This window comes from Ambystoma mexicanum, chromosome 6q (assembly GCF_040938575.1).
Source record: "Ambystoma mexicanum isolate Mex_15411 chromosome 6q, UKY_AmexF1_1, whole genome shotgun sequence".
Taxonomy (NCBI): domain Eukaryota; kingdom Metazoa; phylum Chordata; class Amphibia; order Caudata; family Ambystomatidae; genus Ambystoma; species Ambystoma mexicanum.
Genome location: NC_090937.1, coordinates 1,366,312,364 through 1,366,333,735, shown reverse-complemented (window position 1 = coordinate 1,366,333,735; position 21,372 = coordinate 1,366,312,364). Strand labels below are relative to the sequence as shown.

Below are 21,372 nucleotides of genomic sequence, written 5' to 3'. Positions count from 1 at the left end.
CCATCCACTTTTCCCCTCCCCCTCTCCCATGCACTTACACGTTCCCAATGTCACTGGGCCTAGTAAGATTGTTGTTTTGTTCTCCCCTGTTCCCCTCCCTTGCCTTGTCGCGCTCTGAAACACTTGTGTACGAGCACAATACAAATAAAATATCAATAGTTACACACATGCTTTGGCATTGTTGGTATATCCAATGATCCCACTATTGGGATATGTTTTGGAGATTTATATATGATATGGTGATTTTATATTCTGTAAAAAATAAAGTGGTGCGTCATTACAAAACCATGATGTATTATGTCATTAACCCTGATGAAGATCTCGTGAAGGTCGACAAACGTGCCGGCTATGTGTGTTGATTTGATATTAATCTCTCCGGATATTTAGAGGCTGGGGGCCCGATTTATGGAAGCGTTTTATAATGGCGCAAAACCATAGGAAAATGTTCTGTGAATCAGGCCCTGTGTGTGTTGATCTGACACTAAAACATGCAAGATATTTAGATCGAGAACTGTAAAGACAAAGATCTGTTTTTGTCTTAATTTCATATCTTAGAGATAAGGGGTGCATGGATTACAGCTAATCAGTGTAATTTTAATTTGAAGACAATGTTAGCATCGTAAAGATGCCCTGCTGTAATGATGTTCGGGGATCTTCGTCACAAAGTTAGAAAAGTCTTGGAATTTTACCTTCTGGCCAGCAAGTCTAGAAACATTCCCATAACCAAAGTCGGGAACCTGGCAATATGGATTTGGCCACCACAGCTGTCCCTTAAAGTTTAGGAGCCTCTGTGGTTAAGTCATGCTTTCTTTAACTGCAGTAATTAAATTATATTTTCTTTTCTACATAGTCATAAAAGTATAAGTAGTCTACTCTGGGGCCTATATCCAACTGGTGCTCCAGGTCAAACTAATAGAATGCCACCAGCCAGTGCAGATTCCAGCCACCAGGCTCATACTGCACATTCACAAATCAGAACAAATCTACCCTGCTTTGGCATTCGCTCACTGAGCGCCTATTGTCAGTGGAGGAAAACTTAAGCCATTGTTCCTTTTTCACAAGGCTCTCCTTATTTCTAAACCCTCTCCTCTTGCTTCCGGATTAACTTAACACTTGACTAGAAAGCTTTCCAATACCAAGAAAACGAGGTCTGTGATAACCAGAGGCGTTGCTGGGGGGTGGCTACGGGGGTCCCTGGTCTAGCCCCTGGTCTTTTGGTTGTAGCCCGGATAGAATCTCAGGAGCTAGAACCAAAAGGCTAGCTAGCCCCCAGTCCCGACAGTTCTGACATTAGCGTAGCCCCGGGTCTTTTCCAGACCTAGCAACGCCCCTGGTGATAACCACCTTTAGGAAAATGATAATAGGTAGAAATATGTTCAGTTGTAGGTTCAAGATTTTGGAATAGCTTACCACCTGCCATAAACTATTATCCAAACCATCTACCATTAAGAATGAAGTAAAAAAGCTCGGATTTCCCCAGGACTATATGCAGCTTTGTTTATTATACTGCACTGGAAAAAATCCCTGCTTGGCAAATAACTGTGTGTTATAAAAGGCATACAAAACATACACATTACATAACAAACAGGAGACTTGGTCTCGGCTGACTGCTTACATTCAATCAGCTCTTTGCTTCAGGTTGCACTACCCCAACAAGAAAAAGAGTTCAGAATTCTCCAGAACAGTACAGGAGTGCGTACACACATCTTCATACCACCTCAATGCATGCAAAGAAGCCAAACATCTTAGATTCCTATAAAAGATGGACTCTTCCAAGAGTTGTCTTTTATGGACTTTCCTGGTTATCATAGCTTATTTAAAGCTACTTGGATTTTTGATCCATAGCAAGTGGCATGCACAGTTTCAGAACAGGTGTGCAAACACATTAGTGATCATTACCTCTGATTTACCCCATGCCCCCAGGGTATTTACCTTCTATGCATCGAAGAGAGGTCCTAAATGTTTACTTCACAAAATTCTGCTTTGTTTCTATAGAAAGGAAATGTTCCCTAAAGCAATTTCAGAAACTTTATATAGCGTTTGTTTACAAGGTGTCCCAAGTGAAACCTTCCAGGTTCGATCATTGCATTACTCATTAATCTGTGCCCTGGAGATATAAGTTTCAAACCATATTCTACAAATTTCAATGTCCTCTAATTTTCTAACCTGGGCAGTTGAAAACACCCTTACAAAATGTTAATGGAGTGACTCTACCATCAAAGAAAATAGTAGGTCTGGCTAGGCTCTGTGGCGAGTCAGGAGAAGGACACCGACTAATTGTGGGCATTGCAGTCAGTGTTTCATTAAACCAAATAAATAATGTCCATCTGTTCCTATCACTATGGGTGTTCCCTGCCTACTTTGATAACTAAGGTGCTTGTCAGTCATGATTGTCCAAACAAAATAATTACTCTGTTCAAACTACCCTCACTTACCCTACCACCATGCAAAACTAACAAATCAGGAGAATGACTCCCTTCTGCTAGACTTTGTCAATAAAAAATAGTTCCTTGAAAGGGTTTCTTGCAATTGAGTCCAATCTTCTGGGTCACTCCTAGTACAGACGAATTAAGAATAGTATCTTATCATTGTTCTCATTAAACTCTTTAATTCCATAATTGGATTACTTGGCTTTCTTTCCTGGTGTTTTATACCTCTAGGGACTTTCTTATTACTCGTTTCTAATTTGGGATTCTGAGCATGTGCTTTTATAGTCTCTTGATATACTTTATTCAATCTGTGATTCAATTGCCAACTTTCTCTAGACATTTGCTCATATCTTGTTTCCTCTTTGACTATGTACAGGATGTCGAGTTAACGTTCCCCTTTCTCAGCGTAACTATCTCTTCCCTTTCTCTTTCAGTATTTAACCATTCAACAGTTTGTTTTATACAATTATTGCTCTTGGGCTGCCTTTTCCTCCAATTCAACTCTATCAGATTTGGTACTGGAAAAAGCTAAATGAGAGTTACTATAATCATCCCGGTTACCTTCCGGATGATAGGAGAACCTCTGTGGAAGCCTTGTTTGTTGTAGTTCCTTTCTTCATTGTCCAGACCACTGGTGTCTCCTCCCTTGTGGTTTCTTATTTCTGCCCTGTGTTCTCTCCCTCCACCCCTCCCACTCATTACTGATTCCCCCATCTCGCCTTCCCCTCCCCCCCACCCCAACTAATGTGAGGGTGTTTCTCTCCATATCATTTATTCTCATTCCTCAATGGAGCTTAATGTATCCACCTGTTTGGGGATTGGAGTTTGGGTTTTAAAGAGATATGTCATATTTCTCTTGGACAACAATATTTTTTAGGTCTATCCTCATCCCGGTAGGGATAAATCATAGTCTCTGATAGCATGGCTTCCTCATTTCAGTATGAGTAATTCACAGTGCGTTGTACTATTGCTTTCTCATCCCAGTCTTGGTGCTTGATGGAATCTCGTATTCTCAGGCATCCCATTTAGGCCATAGTATGTACTTCTGGAGGAAGCACCTCTCAGAAAGGGGAGCCTTGTCCCCAAAGGGAAGTCTCTCCAAATGAGGTCCCACTTGCCTCTGCCCCTAAGAAGGGTATTGCAGAGCGGGCTCATCTCCCAAGCCGCACAGGAACGGGCTCTCCCTTGGGGACAAGTGACGACATCCCTCGATTCGTCGCAGCTCCCAGCACATTTCTGCTAGATTCAGTAACTCTCCTCCTTCGTTCCCACTATTTCTCAAGCAGTGTGTTTCTTTAGTGCAATTTCAAGAGGAGGACCCACAAACAGTAATGAAGGTGTTCAGAAATAACACTTAACTATGATGCAGTACTCCTGAGAGTAACCGTTTTAATGCTGTTTATCACAATACCATACCAGCACTGCTGTATCTAACTTCAGTTGACAAAATAAGGGCAAGCTATTGAGTAGTTATTTTATTATCTGTTAAGAAATGTAACAGAGTTCTTCTTCTGCAGTTGGGTATCGTCCAAGATGGTGATATCCTGCATAAGCACCAGACCGTTTGGATCTATTAGAGGCATCTTTCTTGTTTTTAGCCCGTTCACTATTGTCAAACATATGTCAGTCATGTGACTTGGAGAAGAAATATTGTATGTAGAACGGTAGCCTCTTAGTTCTATTTTTGGTAGGGGATGAGGGCTGGGCAAAGTTATTATGGATGAGGAGCAGAGAAAGCCTAAGCTTGAATGACTTTCCTAGCATAAGGAATTGACGCTTACAGTGCTAGAGCTTGCTCACATGTGCACTGGATGTTCTTACAAATTCTAACTAACGGGTCATTCAAACAGAGGACCCTCCTTTCCTTTGATTAGACACCAAGGAAAAGATATGATATGCATCCTTAACACTGCAGCAACATTGGTGTGTGTGTGTGTGATTCACTTTATATATACTGGGTCAATTGAAAATTGGAAGCATCTCACTCTATGACACACCGGGTAGTAGAAAAGAGCAGAAATTGCGCATGAGCTGCGAGTCGGGCTGATGAAGGTACCGTTCAATGCTCAACTGTTCGAATAGACATGTTTGGCTGGTGGTGTTAGAATTTGTGCTGGACCTGCAATGTACTCAAAGCATTTTGGCTGAAAAGAGAGCAGTTCTTATGTGCCTCTGCAAGAATTTCACAATAATGGGAGCAATCCTTGACAAAAAGTGTCACAAAGTATGCAACATGTGCAAACATGGCACGTGAATTGTGTTCTAGAGTCTGTGGTAAGTCAGACTCAGGAGACCGATGAGCGGTAATGTTCCATTCACAAACCAAAGAGAATAAGGCCAGCTCTGTCCCTACTTCTATGGAGTTCTTTGCCCCATCTAGAAAATAACAAGGTTCTCATCAGGATGTCTCGCACAAAACCCAGTCCTTGTCTAAAACCAAGTCAAACCCAAGTTTGTTCATTACCACTAAATCAAAAGATTAACAAAACTAGAAAGGTCTGCAAAGGGTTTTGCCCTAACCGTGGTAATGGTGGCCGGTTTCGGACCCCACCCCAATGTCCCTCAGATTTCTCCTAGCCCTAGTACCTATTTGTGCAGTTAAAGGTACTGCTGCATTCATCCTCATTGTCTGGTGGTGGCTGGTTCCTAGGCCCCAACCCAAATGCCTCTACCTCCCAGGGCACATGCCTGATTGTACAGGTCAAAGTGTCTTTACCTTCTTCTTTGCTTCCAAAAAGGATACTCTGACTCTTGTAGTCGAGCAGAGGCAACTTCACCACAGAATATAGTTGCTCTAGGGCCACCTAAGGTTTGCAGGCCTCTTTAGCATTGTTGAGGTATTGATGCTCTCACCCGGGCCTTGGGGTACTTCTTCCTTCTTCCCTTCTTGGGGAATGACTTCTTACTTCCCACCTAAGGATCTCTCTTCTTAAACCCTGCTTGTTGCTTCTATCCAGTCTCAGAGTCCTGTTACTTTCACCCCACTCGGGGGTCTGGTATTCCTCACCCAGCCATGAGCTCTACTCTGCAACCCCGCTTTGGGGTACTGCTGCTCTCACGCCACTCTGCGGTCTGGTGTCTGTCGTCCCACCATGGTGTGTCTGTTTTTCTAGCCCATCTTGGGGCTCTGATGTCCTCACCCTGATCTGGGGTCATGGGGTCTCTGCACTTCTACTCAGTCTTGGGATCATGTTGCTCTCACCCCTGCTTTGGGTTCTGCTATCCGTCAACCAACCGTGGGGGTCTTTGCACTTCTACCCATTTTGGGTTCCTGTGGCACTCGCCCCGGTCTGGGGACTCAGTTCTCTGTCTTTCAGCCTATCTTGGGCTGTGGCCGAGTCTTTCACCTCCTCCCGGCACCCTGGGATAACTGTACCTTGTGTGCTGTAGCAGAGTTCCTTAGGAGGATGTGGTCTCCTCGACTGGCACAGCATTATGATCTGGCTTCGCGCTCGGTGCTCCACATCGGTTTGATGCTTCATTGTCTCTCTGCCGGTATTTGCTGGTTTGTCGGGACCCTGAACAGTGGGCGCCTTCACCCACGTGTGGTGTGGTCGAGGCTCCTTCTCTCCTGTGACTGTGTGTTTCTGGTTCGGGACTGCATTGGAGAGAGTACCGTTCTGTGGGCTCCTACTCTCTTCCACCAACAACACCAGTTCTCTCCCTTTCGTACTGCTTGTATACCTTCTTTATAGTTCACCCAGGAACGAGATTGGACCACTGGTTGATTTTGCTGGGATTATAAAAGGTCAGACCATACAAGCCATATGAACAGGGAATTGCACACAAGTGTCTTGCTCAATCCCCATATAAGCAACAAATGAATGGGACCAGTGGAAGGATGAATAACACCCTTCCTGGTGATTGCTTGTCCTCTAAAGGGGAGTCACCCACAATGGGATCCCTCTTACCCGGTCCCCTAGGGGTTGTTAAGTGTAGCAGGCTTACCTCCCTAGTCCCAAAGAACGGCCAAATTCCCGGATTTGTCAAGTCTTAGTGGAGCAATGACAATGGCGCCATTGCCTGCTGCCACAAAACCCAATGGTAGTTACTGGCAACTTAGACACCCAACCACCACCTGCTCCACTCGATCCCAAATGTCTACTCCTATGTGGCTCCTACCATCACAACCTTGCATACAGAAAAGGGCCTGTAGGTGGACAAAATGCAGCGGTCTGGCTGACATTCGTTGCTCAACATTAATGTGGAAGCTGATCCCATACCAAAGCAATGTTGACATGCCCAGATTTGCCCGTGCCTTTCCATGGGACACAACGTTCCTGCACACTGTACAAGTGGCAGAATGCTGCTATTGAATCTGTACTAATGCCACACCATATATACGCTCTGTGGACTCGCGTGTCATTGGCTGTTCAATGTGCTCAAGCATGATGTGTGTTGTGTCACAACGTCAATCAACCAACCTCCACCACGGTGTGTGATCACAACTTCTAACAATGTTCTTCCCCCAAAGGTGTGGTGAATAAAGTCAGTTCAACTGCTTTCGCATTCATTTAATTCTAGAGCATATATGTAAAGTAAAATATTGAGTTCCCTCAGAGAAACTGAAATCTCTCCAAAATAAATCTCAAAGGCTAGCCTGCCTTTCTATGAAAGGGAGACTGATTCTAATTGGTATTTCCTCAAGTACAAAATAAAATTGTATTCTATTGAGCACTGCGTAAAAGCACCTTACTTATTAAATGCACAGCATGCAATGTTTTGTTTCAAAGTCCAAAAATCACTACCTTAAAATAAAAGTCAAAAGGATCTAGTTCTCAAAAAGAAACAGAAAAGCTCCCTTTCTTTTTAAAATGCCCTTTCTTTCTGTCTTTCCCTATAAATGTATTATATTAAAAGCACAAGTCCAAGCAGCCCCCTCTAGAAATTAAAGTTAAATGCTTTAGATCTCCAAATGCTTCCTCTCTGAAAGAGTCCCAGGTACTGCTTAACAGCTCCAGCAGAGTCCTTACATGCAGGCTAGGCGACTACCTGCCCAAGCCTGTTCACCCGAATTCCTTAACGTTCGGATCTCGAATACGGTAAAAAATAAATAATAATGTCATTCGGGTTTTGGACACATAATTCAGCCCGGGCTTATTGACGCAGACTACACAGACCCAGGCATGTATTTTAACACACCAGTGATCCAATTACAGAAGCGTAAAAACTTGCTACAGCGTACAAGAAACCAATACATGGATAGTGTGCCAATCTGTACTGGCTGTAGAATGGCATGGGAAGCAATGTGTGTGCTGTAATTTTAATGCCTTTTTTTAACACTTATGAACAAATAAATAAGAGGTTTATGCCAACTACAACTGGGTTCAGAGATTTCTAAAACGGTAAATTATAAGTGCAAAGAAAATTAGCATTTTCCGCCAGTTAAACAACTAAGTAACCATATAACCAAATTTGAAAAAACAAATGTATCATTTACGAAGTTTGCCAACAGTACAAGTAATGCTATAGCATAGTGTTAGAAATTAGGCGATATAATAGAACTATGAATACCTGTGCCGGAACCGGATGTCCCAATTCATCAAACACACTAATGTGTGTGTAGTTCAAAGCAACAGTAACAAATGTTGTAATGTTCCATGCGAGTGGGTTGTACACTATAATGTACTGCTCAATACTCTGCGCACCTTTAATGAAAGAAAGATTTGCAAGTTAGTGCTACACACACATAAAAACGCTGAATACCGTTTGCCAAACATCATTTCGAACATACATTTTAGGACCCTAGTGAACGGTAATACAAATGCAGAACAGTTTAATTTAGAATTCACTTGTTAAAGCCACAGTCCATTTATAACGATGGCCTACAATTGATCAATACTAATGTTGCGCGAATTAGGTACACTTTTTATTTTGACACACATTACCATAGGAACATTAAGTGAACAAACTTCTGCATAGACAAGTTTGCAAGTGAGCAGAGACGTCATTTCACCAAAATGCCTGGGGTAGTGGAAGTGACATCACATGACCCTTGACCTCTGATGACTTCACAGGAAGTGATGTGATTTGACCCCACCCCGAAGTGACATCATGGGAAGCGACGCAACACGACCGTTTGCCCATTGACAAAACAGGAAGTGGCATTATATAGCATTGATTCCAAGTACACTATGAAAAATATGGTTACAATATCACTGTAACGTGATATACATTTCATACAATAATGGATCACCATATGTATCGGCAGAAAAAAACATGCTATAAATGCAACTTTCGAAAAGCAAAATACATAGCCCAAAATATACTTATTCTACTCTAAATGCTTTTTGGAGGATTTTGTCTGCATTGTGAATTTGAGGTGTTTAAGAACAGACTTAATCAGTGACTCACCCCCTAAATACTCCCCTGCTAGAGCCCTCCGCTCCTCCAACTAACTCTGTTGGTCAAACACTTAAAGCAGAGAATGGGGGGCAGGTCTCTCTCTTCGGCTGGTGCCTCCCTTCGGAACAGCCTCCCTGCCCTCTCTCAGACTTGAGGCGGACCGCATTAAATTCCGTAAACTCCTAAAAACTCAGCTTTTCATCTCCTCTTGCTAACCATCCCACTTTCACTGAGAGTGGTGGCCTGGTCATAAGACTCACCCAGAATTCCAGGACCTCTACCCAGTCAACACCAACACCCTCCATCCCCACAGCACAGGCCCTGTGTTCTTCCTGCCCGGCGGCTGCACATCCCTCCTGGGGTTCATCCACCGTCGCACTTAGCCGGAGGCCTCCTCCCTGGCTGCCCTTTGGCACTTCCCACCCCCGGGCCCATTCACTTGCCCTTCCACCGCCACCGCCACCCCCACCCCCACCCACCCGTATCTCCTGTACTTCTCTCCACTGCACTTGCACATCCAAATGCCACAAGGCCTAATAGGACCACGATTGTATGTACTTCTCTCGCCAATGCTTATTTACTCCCCTTGTTTCCTCCCATTGTGCCTTGTGGCGCTAGGAAACACTATTCATTTGTATTAGCGGCTAATAAATGCTCAATAAATAAAAGATCTATCTCAGTATGGATTGTATGTCTCTATTTTTGATAAACTCAGACTATAACATTTACACTGGCATTTTAACTAGCGGAATAAAAGACAGATGCGGGTCACCGGTGAGTGCAAATCATCATGATTTTATACCAGGGTGCTATGTACACAACCATGTACAGAATGACGTATGCACAACTGGTATAGCAACTGAGCACTGTGTACCCCGGTTTGTGAAAACACATGAAGCCAAGAAGGCATTTGGGGTTATGAGTGTTACAGGATTTCTATCAACATTATTGAAAAGATAAGACATTACATATGGCCCCCAACAGTCGCCTTGATAATCAATGACTCTGCTCCAGAATATTAGGTGAGGGCTGTCCAATAGCTCGTATTCTGTACAGGATTTATGCAGAGCCTATAGCATGCGAGATAAATGGCATTCAGGATTCTCTCAGAGGGAATTTGAACAGATGGCAACTGGCTCTTCCCCAATCTGCAGATGACCTGCGTGTATACTCATAACACAAACATGGATTTCCAGCGCGTTATTTAAGCGTTGTCAAAAGTGATCCTAAGGATTTCGGGTAAATATTAATAAGAATTAGATACTTAAATTGAACTGTTAATGCCTCAAAAGTATGCAACTCGACAAACATCCTATTAAATGTCTAGGGATACATGTATCTGTGGTTTAGGAAGTCAGGTAGCAAAATGACCTACAATTAAATGAAGTGAAGAAAGAGTTGAAACGATTTATGAATATGGGATTTACCATATTTGACGAAGATGGATGAATCAAATCCATGTTCACTGATAATAGGTTGCCAAATACACGGGACTATGTGCTGTCTGCGTTCTTATCCAGTGTTTGCTGCACGGAGCCAAGTAGTGGATTGCGCCCGGATGCCTTTGGGCCTGGCGCGCTATACAAATAAAATAAATCCAAATACAGCCAAGGAGTTCATCGGCACAGGTGGTGGAGTGGTCTTATTGGGCTTGTTGGCTAGGGTGCGGGAGTGTGGTCAGGGGAGAGCCAAGTCTCAGTGTAATATCTACCCATTCAGCTTACAGACAGGTGGTGGGTGTATCAGGTGAAAGCCCAATTAGCAAGGAAAGCAGGGAACAGGTGGTGGAAGGGGGGGGGGGGTTTAACCACATCAACTAAAAAAGGTTTAGGTTGGGTGGGACTATGAGGGATGGATTTGATGTGCAGGATTCGATAGGTGGGGGATTCAGGGTGCCATGCCTCAATGGAATAACAGAGCCATGAATCTGGGCTTATCTTGAATAGGTTGAATGAAAAACATTAGGATAATAATAGCACCATCAATACATTGTCTATTCTTCCTGTCTATCCCTTTTTCGTCCCCAAGAATTTCTTCAACATGTTTCAGAAGATTTGAAAATGTTTGATTTGGAACAATAACGTTTAGAGAATATAGCACTTGATAAGCTGAAAAGACCAACATTAAAGGGGGCTTAGAACTACCAGACTACCAGAGTGCCCCTCTTGCCCCTGAAGCTTGCTGCAGTGAAACTGGCCTGATCCACCAACCAGAAGCGGAGAAATCGCCACTGTCCTATTTGGTAATCATCGCTGTGTCTTTGTCGCTGAAAGCCGCAGAGCTGCCAAATTGCCGCACTTGAACCTGCAACCGAAGTTGACTAGACTGCCGAAGTTTAGTCCGGAGTGCGCCAGGGATCGGTGAGTAATCACAACCCTAACCGGTGGCCCCTAGCACCTCCATCCATTTTTATGCACGAGTGGCCCCTGAGGGCAACTCTCCTTTCCACTCCTAGTGTGAACTAGCAAACTATTACCAACTCTTGGAATCAACTCTGCCCTCAAGTGGAGGCACTCCTCGGATAGTGGGAACCTATTCTTCATCACCTCACCCACCTTCCTGAGCTGCTACAGACCCCTGAAGAGCCCCCGTTTTGCCCATTTGAACTACTGCGTGCGCCAGCAGCGCAAGTCCATTTGAGCAATATGCTCCACTCTTCTTAGGGATTGGACTGCCTCTTAGTTAGGAGTGTATTGGATGCAGAAGGGACTAAAGACTATTTGCACTGCCTGTTTCATTCCTCTTTTTAGGTTGTGGACTCATTTCATGCATCTTGAATATATGTATTTAGATAAGATTGTGTTGGCTTACTAGTATTACTATAATTTGATTTGTGTGTTGAAACTCAAAGACCTTGAAATAACGGAGTGATTTGTAAATGGCCTTTACTGTGTGTGCTCATTGAGGTCTTTGTCACCCTCACCCCTCCAGAGACCTAGTCTTGACTGCCGCCAAGCTACCTTGATTGGTCTGGCTTTTCCAGAAGGTTACCCTGTTCGAAGAAACTAGGCTGGCCTCTTGAACCTCGGCCCACCAGGTCAGAGTTCAGAAATCCATCTGAACAGGATGACATTTGGAAGTATATTTGTTTGTCGTCTGCATATTGGTTGGAATGGATGTTTTGTTTGCTAAGGGTCTGCCCAAGGGATTTAAAATATTGGTTGACAAGGAGTGGAGACAGGGAGGAGTCTTGCGGGACCTCACACTTGACAAGGGTGGGCTCTGATCAATAAGGGAGTATGGTGGCAAAGTGTGTCATGTCAGTGAGAGAAGTGGTGTGGTCGATGGTCTTGAAGGCTGCAGAGGTTGTGGAGCTTGAGTAGTGCCGTGTGTTATCTGTGATGCTGTGGAGGTCATCGAGGATGTTAAGAGTAGCAGTCTCAGTGCTGTGTCCATGTCAGAAGCCAAACTGCAAGGGGCTGAATAGGTGGTTTGTTGTGATGTGTTGTTGCAGTTGGGTAGTGATAAAGCATTGCATGAATCTGGTGAGGTATGGTAGGATAGTAATGAGGGTCATTTTTGGGGAGTGTGGGGTTGTGAGATTTTTTTTTTTAGGAGGAGTGAGATTTTTCTAATTTTGAGTGTGGAGTGGATGGTAATATGTACAAAGACAGGAGTTGGTGATGTCGAGCCAGTGGGGAGCTAGTGTGGTGATGCAACTGGATGCAGCTTGTGGCGGGCATGCTTCATTCAAGAAGTGTGCAGATTTTGTTTTGCACAGAGGGTGATGAGTGTCTGTGTGGAGGAGGTGGAAGGTGTCCCATGTGTTGGAATGTTTGAGAGTGGGGGATGAGAGTGGGGATGTCCCGGTGTTGCGTATTTTGGAGCGGGTGTGGTCCATGAGGGAGATGCTGTGGATTGTGGTGTGGTTGTTGGGTTAGAGAGTGACCCGATGATGTTGAATAGTTTCTGGGTACAATTGATGGTGTGTCTGTGTGCGCGTGCACGCGTGCGTGTTAGGCCAATCCGTGGAGTGTCTTGAGCTACTTCCTGAACTGTAGAAGTGATGGGGCGAGTCTGAAGCGGATGGAGAGGAGGTTCCAAATCTTGGAGAGTAGACATTGAAGGTCTGTCGTGGACTTTTTGCTTCCTGCACTGGCAGAGTCTGCGTATCTCCTTTACTTCAGGTGAATCATAGGCCTCTAGAGGTGCCCAGTTTCTCAGTGAGGAGGTTTGGGGACTTCAGGGTGACAGCCTTGTAGATATATGATGTAACAGGATGTAAAGACTATACAGGCTTGCAGAGAGAGCCTGTGCAGTTTGATGAGGGTCGGGTTGATGTGGTCAAACTTGCAGAGTCATTTGATGAGTCATGCTGGAGCATGTAGGACCCATTTCATGCGTGCCACGGTAATTGCCAAAAGGGCATTGCCACCACCAGGTGGCCGAGGACCAAGGATTGGACAGCAAATGAAGTGCCGGATTTTCTGCAGGAGAGAAAGTTGTTACCAAGACATTTGTATCTACCTTGCTAAGTGCTGCTTGAAGGAGAGGGGATGGTCGATGTTGAACCCAAGGGACTTGGCACAGGTGGCCAGCTGGGGAATGAAGCCCTTGAGGTGCCTAGCAGAGAGCCTGGTCTAGATGTCAGGGTGTTCAATGTTGCTGGTCAGGAGTAGGAATTCAGTCTGAGAGGGGGTGAGATTCAGGTAAGCACTGGACATCCAAGACTGCATCAATAAGAGGAATGCCTTGTGCATGTGGATGTCTTCTATTCATGTAAAGTTTGACGATCAAAGTGGAAGAGGATGGATCCTTGCAGGACTCCACAGGTGATTGGGGAGAGTTGGTGACCTGGAGGAATGCATTTGTACAAACTAGTGGCAATTAGCAAGGTACCATTTAAACCAGCCAAGGACTATCTTGCTAATCCACATGTGGCGATGTAAATTGTTGGTGCGCGTCAGGTGGTCTACTGTGTCAAATGCTGTTGAGAGGTCAAGGAGAACCAGTGGGCAAGGATGACCATCATTGAGGAATTTAAGGGCATCGTCAATCGCCTTGATTGTAGCTCTTTCTGTGCCGCATTTGGGTCTGATGCCAGATTGGTAGGATTTAAGGAGGTTGTGTTGCAGGAGTTGCTTGGCTACTGCTTTCTCATGGTTCTTACTTAGGAAAACATGAGTGATGGGGCAGTAGTTGCTGAGGTTGTCAGGGTTCAGTGTTGGTTTCTTGAGAAGCAGGAGGATTTCTCCAGTCCGACGGGAACGTGCCTTGAGTTAGGAAGCTGTTGATGATTGTTAGGTAAGGGAGGAGTGCTACAGTAGGAAAGCCCTTGAGTACAGAGGCATGGAGGATGTTATCCGCGTACGATGTGGTCTTGAGGGATGCTAGGGTGGCAGTGAGGTCTTCCATATGGAGTGTCTTGAAAATGGTCCAGGTAGTTGTGACAAGATATCCACATTATTACTGCTAAGATGCCAAAATGCTAGCAAAATAAATATGCATGCGTCTTCCCAATGAGCATCTACAGACACAAAACACAGAAGTTGAACTGTGCAGTCCCACAAAACTTCTAACGTGCGTGTGTGCGTGCGTGCATGCGTACGTGTGTGCGTGCGTGCGTGGTGTGTGTTTGAATTCACTGCCCTAATGGCAGTAAACAAGCACATGCTCCCTCCAGCACGCTGGAGGGGCTTCTGTTTGCTTATTGCCGCTAGGGCATTGTATGAAACAAACAAAACACACTACACAAAATGCATGCCTGCAAACATTTGAAAAGAGGGATGTTGGAGCACATCAAGTGGCATATTTTACATTGAAAAAAATATTAAAGAGTTATACTTTTTTTGTTTAGCAATATTTTAATGCGGTGACATTTTTAGTGATCCTCTCCTTTAACCCGCGTTTGATGTTGTTTAGTAGCCCTACTTCATTTTGATACATTTTTGCAGGCAATTTAGTATAAACAATTCAAATAATATGCACATCAAATCTTAGCACAAGGGTATTACTCATCTTTGAGCTTTTCATTATGAAGTCGCTTCTCATATAAAGACCTTGCACCAGTTGCTGTTTTCTCCCTTCTAACATCACCGGTAAGCCAAATAATATTTACCCCAGATTTCGTGCATCTCTAATTTTTGCAAAGGTTATAAGAAAAAGGGAAAACATGGCTCTAGCCTGGGAAGGCATTTTTTCCGAATGTGGTACAGTGGGTAAGGGCAGCATTTAACAGCGAGTCTCACTATGTAGACAAACAGGAGATGAGCAAGCAAAATATGTCTCGCCAAACATGGACTGTGGTGAGTCAGATGAAGGACACAGACTCAGACTTTGGTTTTATTTGCTTTATTTATTTATTGTGTACTTGTTAGGTGCTTATACAGCAAGTAAAATACTGTTTCAAAGCACCCATAGGGTGAGGGAGAAAACAAGTGAGTGAAACACATTACAAACACAATATTTAAAGCAGTGGAGGGAAAAAAGAACAAACCTCCTATGACTTGTGAGTATTCAAAAGTGCAGCAAGGAAGAGGGTAGAGGAGGTTAATTGCTGGGGAATCCAAGCTCATGCGAGAGCCACAGATGAAGTGCTTGAATGTTGAGTGCTACATGGCCTGGAGCCATGTTAGGTGTAAGTGCGAATCTCCAGTGCGGAGGGTGTGTGCCAAGGCCAGTGCTGAGGGTAGACAGGAGCTGGGTGATAGGGTGTGGGAGGTCAGGGGTGCGAGGATGCATAAGGGCCTGGACACCAATCACAGCAACTGTGAGATTAGCAGAGTAGGGAAGAAGGGAATGGGGAGGTAAAGAGGAAGGTCTTGAGGAGCTTCTGGAATTTAAGAAAGTCCTGCTCAAGGCGCAGAGGAGGGTGGAGGCTGTTCCATAGGAGGCAGCCAGCCGAGGAAAGGGATCACCACCTACCCTCTGTTTAGCGAAACGCTTTACAGACAAAGAGTTGGTGCCAGAGTAACATAGTGGTCTAGAGGGAGAGTATTTAGTAAGAAAACATTGAAGATAGTGATGTCCCGGGCCCAGACAGTCTTATGGATGATGGAGAGGGATTTGAATTTAATCTGTGCAGCAACCGGGAGCCAGTGAAGACTTTATAGGGCAGGAGAAGGAGCCGGGGGAGAGCCCAAGGAGGAAGGCCAGAGTGAAAGGAAAAAGGAGGGAGCAGGGGTCCTAATGGGAAGGATCTCAGTTTTACAAGCGTTGAGGCAGAGATTGTTAGAGGTGCACCAGGACTGGATGGTAGACAGGCAGTCAGGGATGTTGGAGGGTGCAAAAGCGTCAGCAGAAGTTTGAAAAAAAGTTGTGTGTCATCTAGATAACACTGGAAGTTGGAAGAAAAGGAGGAGATGAGGCATGCATGCAGAACAAGGTAGATGTTAAAGAGCCAAGGGGAGAGTATAGAACCCGGGGGACACCACAGCAAAGGAAGTAGGAGAGGAGAAGGTATCCAGGATGACTTGGGAAGAGCGTCAGTTAGGAAGAATGTCAGCCAGTCCAGTGCCCGTTCCGAGATACCAAGAGTATCGTGGAGCCTTTGTATGAGGATATAATGGTTGACTGTGTCAAAGGCAGAGGAGAGATTGAGAAAGAGGAGGACAGCTGGGAAGTTGGAGTCCTGAGTCCAGAGATGCTGGCAGTTTCCGTGCCACTGGATGCTCAGAATCCAGATTGATGGTCATGGAGACCACCAACCAGTTTGGTGTGCAAGTTGAGTTCGGACAATGCCAGCTTCTCCAGCAGGTCCCCAGGAAGGGGGTGATGGAAATAGGGCAGTAGTTGGATGTAAAGGTGGGGTCTACTGAAGGGTTTTTCAGGAGGGGGCGCACAAGGGAGTGCTTAAGGGAGGAGGGGAAAGATCCAGTGGCAAAATAATTATGCAGAAATCAGCAAGTGCAGTGGCTAGTTCCCTGCAGATCTTGAAACGGATCTTGAAACGTTCAGCCGTGTTGTTGGATGCACCGGGAACCTATGCCTGTATGTGGGCCATTTTCTTGGCACGGACGGAGAGTCTATATTGCCTTTGGAGCCGGTGGCAGGTCAGTTTGTCAGAGGATGAGCCTGTTTGCCACTTCCGTTCCACTGCCCTGCACTTTTGTTTCAGGGCCGCAAGTTCGGAGTCGTACCAAGTGTTACGCTTAGAGGCAGGTTTCAGGTGAATACACATGACTGGGGCAAGAATGTCAAGAGTATTGGTGATGGACAATTGGAGGTTGCTGAGAGCAGAGTCAGAGCTAGAAACTGAGGTGGGAGATGAGCGGGAAAGCGAAGGCAGCAGCTGACACTCGTTTCATAGGGCGGATGTTAGTGAACAAGGTTGGCAGGGCTTTTGGGCGTGCGATCAGAGGGCCAAATGGACCGAGGTGGGAGTAGAATGGACTGACCAGGAGAGAGGAGTGTCTAGTGGGGGGGAGAGAGAGAGGTCATAGTGTATGAGGGCTTCCACAGTGTGTCCAGACAAGTGGGTTGGACCAGAAGGGAAAATGGAGAGGGAAAGAAGAGAGAGGATGCCGAGCCTGGGGAGTCCAGTTGGATGTTGAAATCACCCAGGAGGAGGAGGTTATAGGTGGATGAAAGTAAGGAAGAACAGAAATTGGCTCATTCAGAGAAGAAGAGGGTGGTGGCGCCAGGAGGCCAGTAAATGGTAGCAATGGTCAGGGTGGAGATGGGAGAGATGACCAACTCGCAAACAAGTCTCTCAAAGGAGGGGTAGGGCTGAGTGGGTAAGATGGAAGCAGGAACCCACTCTGGGAAGGTTACAGCAAACCCCTTCCAGTGCAGTGAGGTCAGGGCTTGGAGATGATGTTGAAGCTATCAGGGAGGAGGGAGTCAAAAGCAGTGACAGAGCTGGCATTAAACCATGTCTCGGTAAGAACGAGAATGGCGAGGTCAATCTCTTCAAAAAGGAGGGAGAGGTCAGAGGAGCCTTTGTTGGCGGAGCCGGCGTTGAGTCATCAGGTGGAGGAGATCTCTGCCTTTGAAGGTTTTCTGAGGTGGGGTACAGGGGCTTGGTACAGCAGTCAGAGGAGGTATAGAGAGAGTAGTAGGAGGAAATTCAGGAGAAGGGAGGAAGTTAATGAGAGACGGCAGGATTCCATCAAAGAGAAGGACCCTGAACCAGGATAATGCCTGTGTGATAGACATTAATGAAGCAACGTGAAGATGAGAAGCCGGCCAGGAGGACTTCCCACTTGGTGCCACTGTTAATGGGAGAGGATGTGGAAGGAGAGAGATTAGAGATAAGATGGTGGGTCCAAAGATCTGGAGGAAATGCTGACATAGGTGTCTGTGATGGGAAGGCCAGGGTTAGCACTCAGGATGTCTTTTTTGTGCATTTAATTTTTTTTTTTTATTATTATTTTTTTTTAACCTGGACCGTACTTCACGAGAAAGGGGAGGGAGAGGTGATTGTAGCAGTTAGAGAAGATGGGTGGGATGGAGAGAGCCATAGGGCTAGCAGAGGTTAGTGGAGGAGTGAAAGAAGAGTGGCTGCACAGCACAGTTCAAGCTAAACTCACCAGGAGGCGTAGTGAAAGTAGTCACAAAGGCATAAGTGCAAACCTGAGAGGAGCTAGAATTTTAGGAGACAAGAGGTGCACGGATGTAAAAGTACACATCTAAATTATAATTTTTAAAAAGGAGGCACAAATGCAATGCTAGAGGTTCACAGATGTAAAAGTACACACACCCAAATTCGAAAAAAGAGGCACAATTTTGGCCACCAGGGGGCGCACGGATGAGTTTCACCTCTGTATGAGCTCTGTGGCCGCAGGTCCCTGACGAGATTTGAGCCCGTGTCTCATGACCACCACCCCCCCCCCGCCAGGCCCAAAACCAAAGAAAATCCGGCGGAAGACCCCCCCTCCCACAACTGGTAGAAAACCCGGTCGAAAATGGAGCCCGGAAGGTGACAAAATCTTACTTTCAAGGGGCAGCTGGCACGGGCCCGCTTCAAAGTGGATTTGAGCACCGAAGAGCGCGCGCAACAATCCGAGGAGGACCCCCGACTGCGGGATTGCGGCGAGGCCTTGCCTGACTCCCGCGCGCTACTGCCTGCACACCCCACCGTGGCCCAGCGAAAAGCACCAAGTGTGTCTCGCGCTGCGCCCCACGGACCTGCGCCGCCAGAGACACTAGCCCGTGCATCCAAGAGAGGAGGCGTATACTTGCCGAGGACTAAAGTAAGCGCCCCCCCCCACTGCCCACGGAGCTGCGCGCCAAGTGCAGCCACTACACACAGCTGCTTAACACCCCGCGGGGGGGGCCCTCTAACACTGAGTGAAGTCGGAGCCACGCTGTGGCGCCGCCCCATCCCCCCGTGGGAGGCTGTATGCTACGAGACTACCTTGCCGACGCGGAGCCGGTGATACAGACCCTCCGGCGAGCGAAGGGAGAGCGGGGTGTGCAGGCCCCTAGGAGCCTGGAGACACTCCTACACAAGACACCTGTACCCCTGGGCCGATAGCGCCCAAAAAAGTAACAACTGTGATACAGGGCCCTTGAAAGCACATATGAGTCTATAAACCATGCCTCCTGCTCACAGCACAGCCGGACTAACCCTAAGAGGTGCACAGACCTGAGGCTCACCTTGTCCCAGATGCCAACATAGCACGAGAAGCCGACAGCATTGCAAAGCACAATAGAGTCCGGCGGCTCCACTCATATACTCCATGGTGCACCCCACTGCACAGCGTGTAAGACACCAGGGTGACCAGCCCATGTAACTATGCACAGCTCCATGGAAGCCCAGGCACCCAGCCCTTAAAGTGGACAACTATATAAATAAGAGCTGATACATGCCCACAAGCCATACACAACTCCCAATAGCAGGCCCAAGGGAGCCACCCGCCCAGAAGAGGAAGGAAGGGTCACTCTTCCAGTGACCCACACGCCCTGACACAGAAGTACAACAAAGGATCCATATCAATCACCCATTACAGCACACCCCCTACTTCCACATGTTCTACAAGAAAAGAAGTAACAGCCCCCAAATAAGAGCGGCAACTGAAAAGGAACACACAAGGCTACCCAGAACGATCACCAGCTCCCAACCCCCGCAGGACAGAGCCACACGTCCAAAGATCCGAGAGATCGAAGTGCCAGTCCACTGCGACTAAGAGCCCCAACAGTGCGCACGCCCAATCAACGAACTGTACGCACCACTCCCCCGCCGCATAGCGACAGGAGACGCCGGACTTTGCCCTGCACCTGGAATCATCCTGAAGATATCTGGAAGCACTGCAGTGCAGAGGGTAGGACCCCCGATTTAGGGGTGTGTGCATCCTCTGCCACAGCCACCACTCTATGAGCATTAAGCTGAAACTTGCCAGATGCGCCTACACCCCAACCCCACCGACCCCTGATACCGCATCCACAGAGAAAATAGAGACCTCAGAAAGGGGTGCAGCTGCCACCAAAGGTGACATCGCAGCCCTCCTCAACGAAATAAAAAACATGGGAGTCAATTTAGGCGCAAAATAGATAAAATAACACAAAGAAAGGATAACATCGAAGAACGACTGGAAGGGGTTGTGAATAACGAAACCTCAATAGACAAGCTTGAAACCCAAATGGACCTCAGAATAAGAGAATAGAAAGGAGAGAGGAGGAATTCTGAAATAAAATTGACGATTTAGAAAATCGCGAGAGGAGAAACAACCTCCGCTTTTTTGGCATTCCGGAGCGTGAAGGAGAATCGGAAGAAGACCTTAAAAAAACATACACAACATCATCAAAATCCTGACGGCGGACGAAGATATTGATGAGCCTAAAACGGAGAGAATACACAGAGCCGGAGGCCCACCTGGCGGGCCGAGATCAGTCCTCACCAGATTTCATCGATACCAAGACAGAGCCAGAATACTAGAGAAGGCTAGATCAGGCAGGCCCCTTACACTCTGAGGCGCCCAGATAACCATCTTTCAGGATCTATCCTCGCACACCCTAGTGCTGAGACGCCTCTGTGGCTCACTCACGAAATGGCTTAAAGATCACGGCACACGATACAGGTGGGGATACCCCTTCTCTCTCACCTTTGAACACGGCAGCAGAAGGATACAGCTAAGATCCAAAGAAGAAATCTGTGATTGCATCGCCGACCTTCTGTGACCGGCATCTAGGGAAGGAGACTGTGAAGGGCCCGAACAGACCAGACAATGATGGGAACTCCAGGGCCCAAGGAGAAAGAGTGAAGGGCTCAAGAAAATACAGAAGGGGCAACAACATTCCAGACTGCGACAAATGAGAACGCTAACACGCAACCGGCTGCCGAGAGGCACGAAACTCAGTGTCTCAACAGGGTTACCCATCACGAGCCACGCCAGCCACTATGGCGTCACTGCATGGACACTTGTCAGGATCCCAGCGACTCAAGCACCTCTGATGCGAGGCCTGCCTCATAGAAGGGCCTCCTCCTTGGAGTCGGACTGGAACAGTCGACCGATGACGATCCACGGAACCACATGTATCACTACAGTTCTTCACTTATATCAGTTATTGTCGAGTATTGAAGTGTTGAGGGTATGGGGGGGGCGGGAATGGGGCTCAAAATGTTATTTTGATAATAACTGCAACAGGGACCGTGAGGTAACGGTCCCCACCGGTGGTCCGACATTGGACCGGCTGCATTCACTCAGTCCAATCCGGA

At 46.5% G+C, this 21,372-nt stretch overlaps 1 protein-coding gene across 2 annotated transcripts in view; it reads right to left on the bottom strand.

Moving 5' to 3' along the window:
* MAN2B2 (mannosidase alpha class 2B member 2) overlaps nucleotides 1–21,372 on the bottom strand; it is a 777,500-nt gene that overhangs the window by 318,688 nt on the left and 437,440 nt on the right. For both annotated transcript variants that reach the window (XM_069631990.1, XM_069631991.1), the window contains one exon: nucleotides 7,944–8,077. In XM_069631990.1, the coding sequence (XP_069488091.1) occupies nucleotides 7,944–8,077 (134 nt within the window). The remainder of the gene's footprint in view (nucleotides 1–7,943; nucleotides 8,078–21,372) is intronic.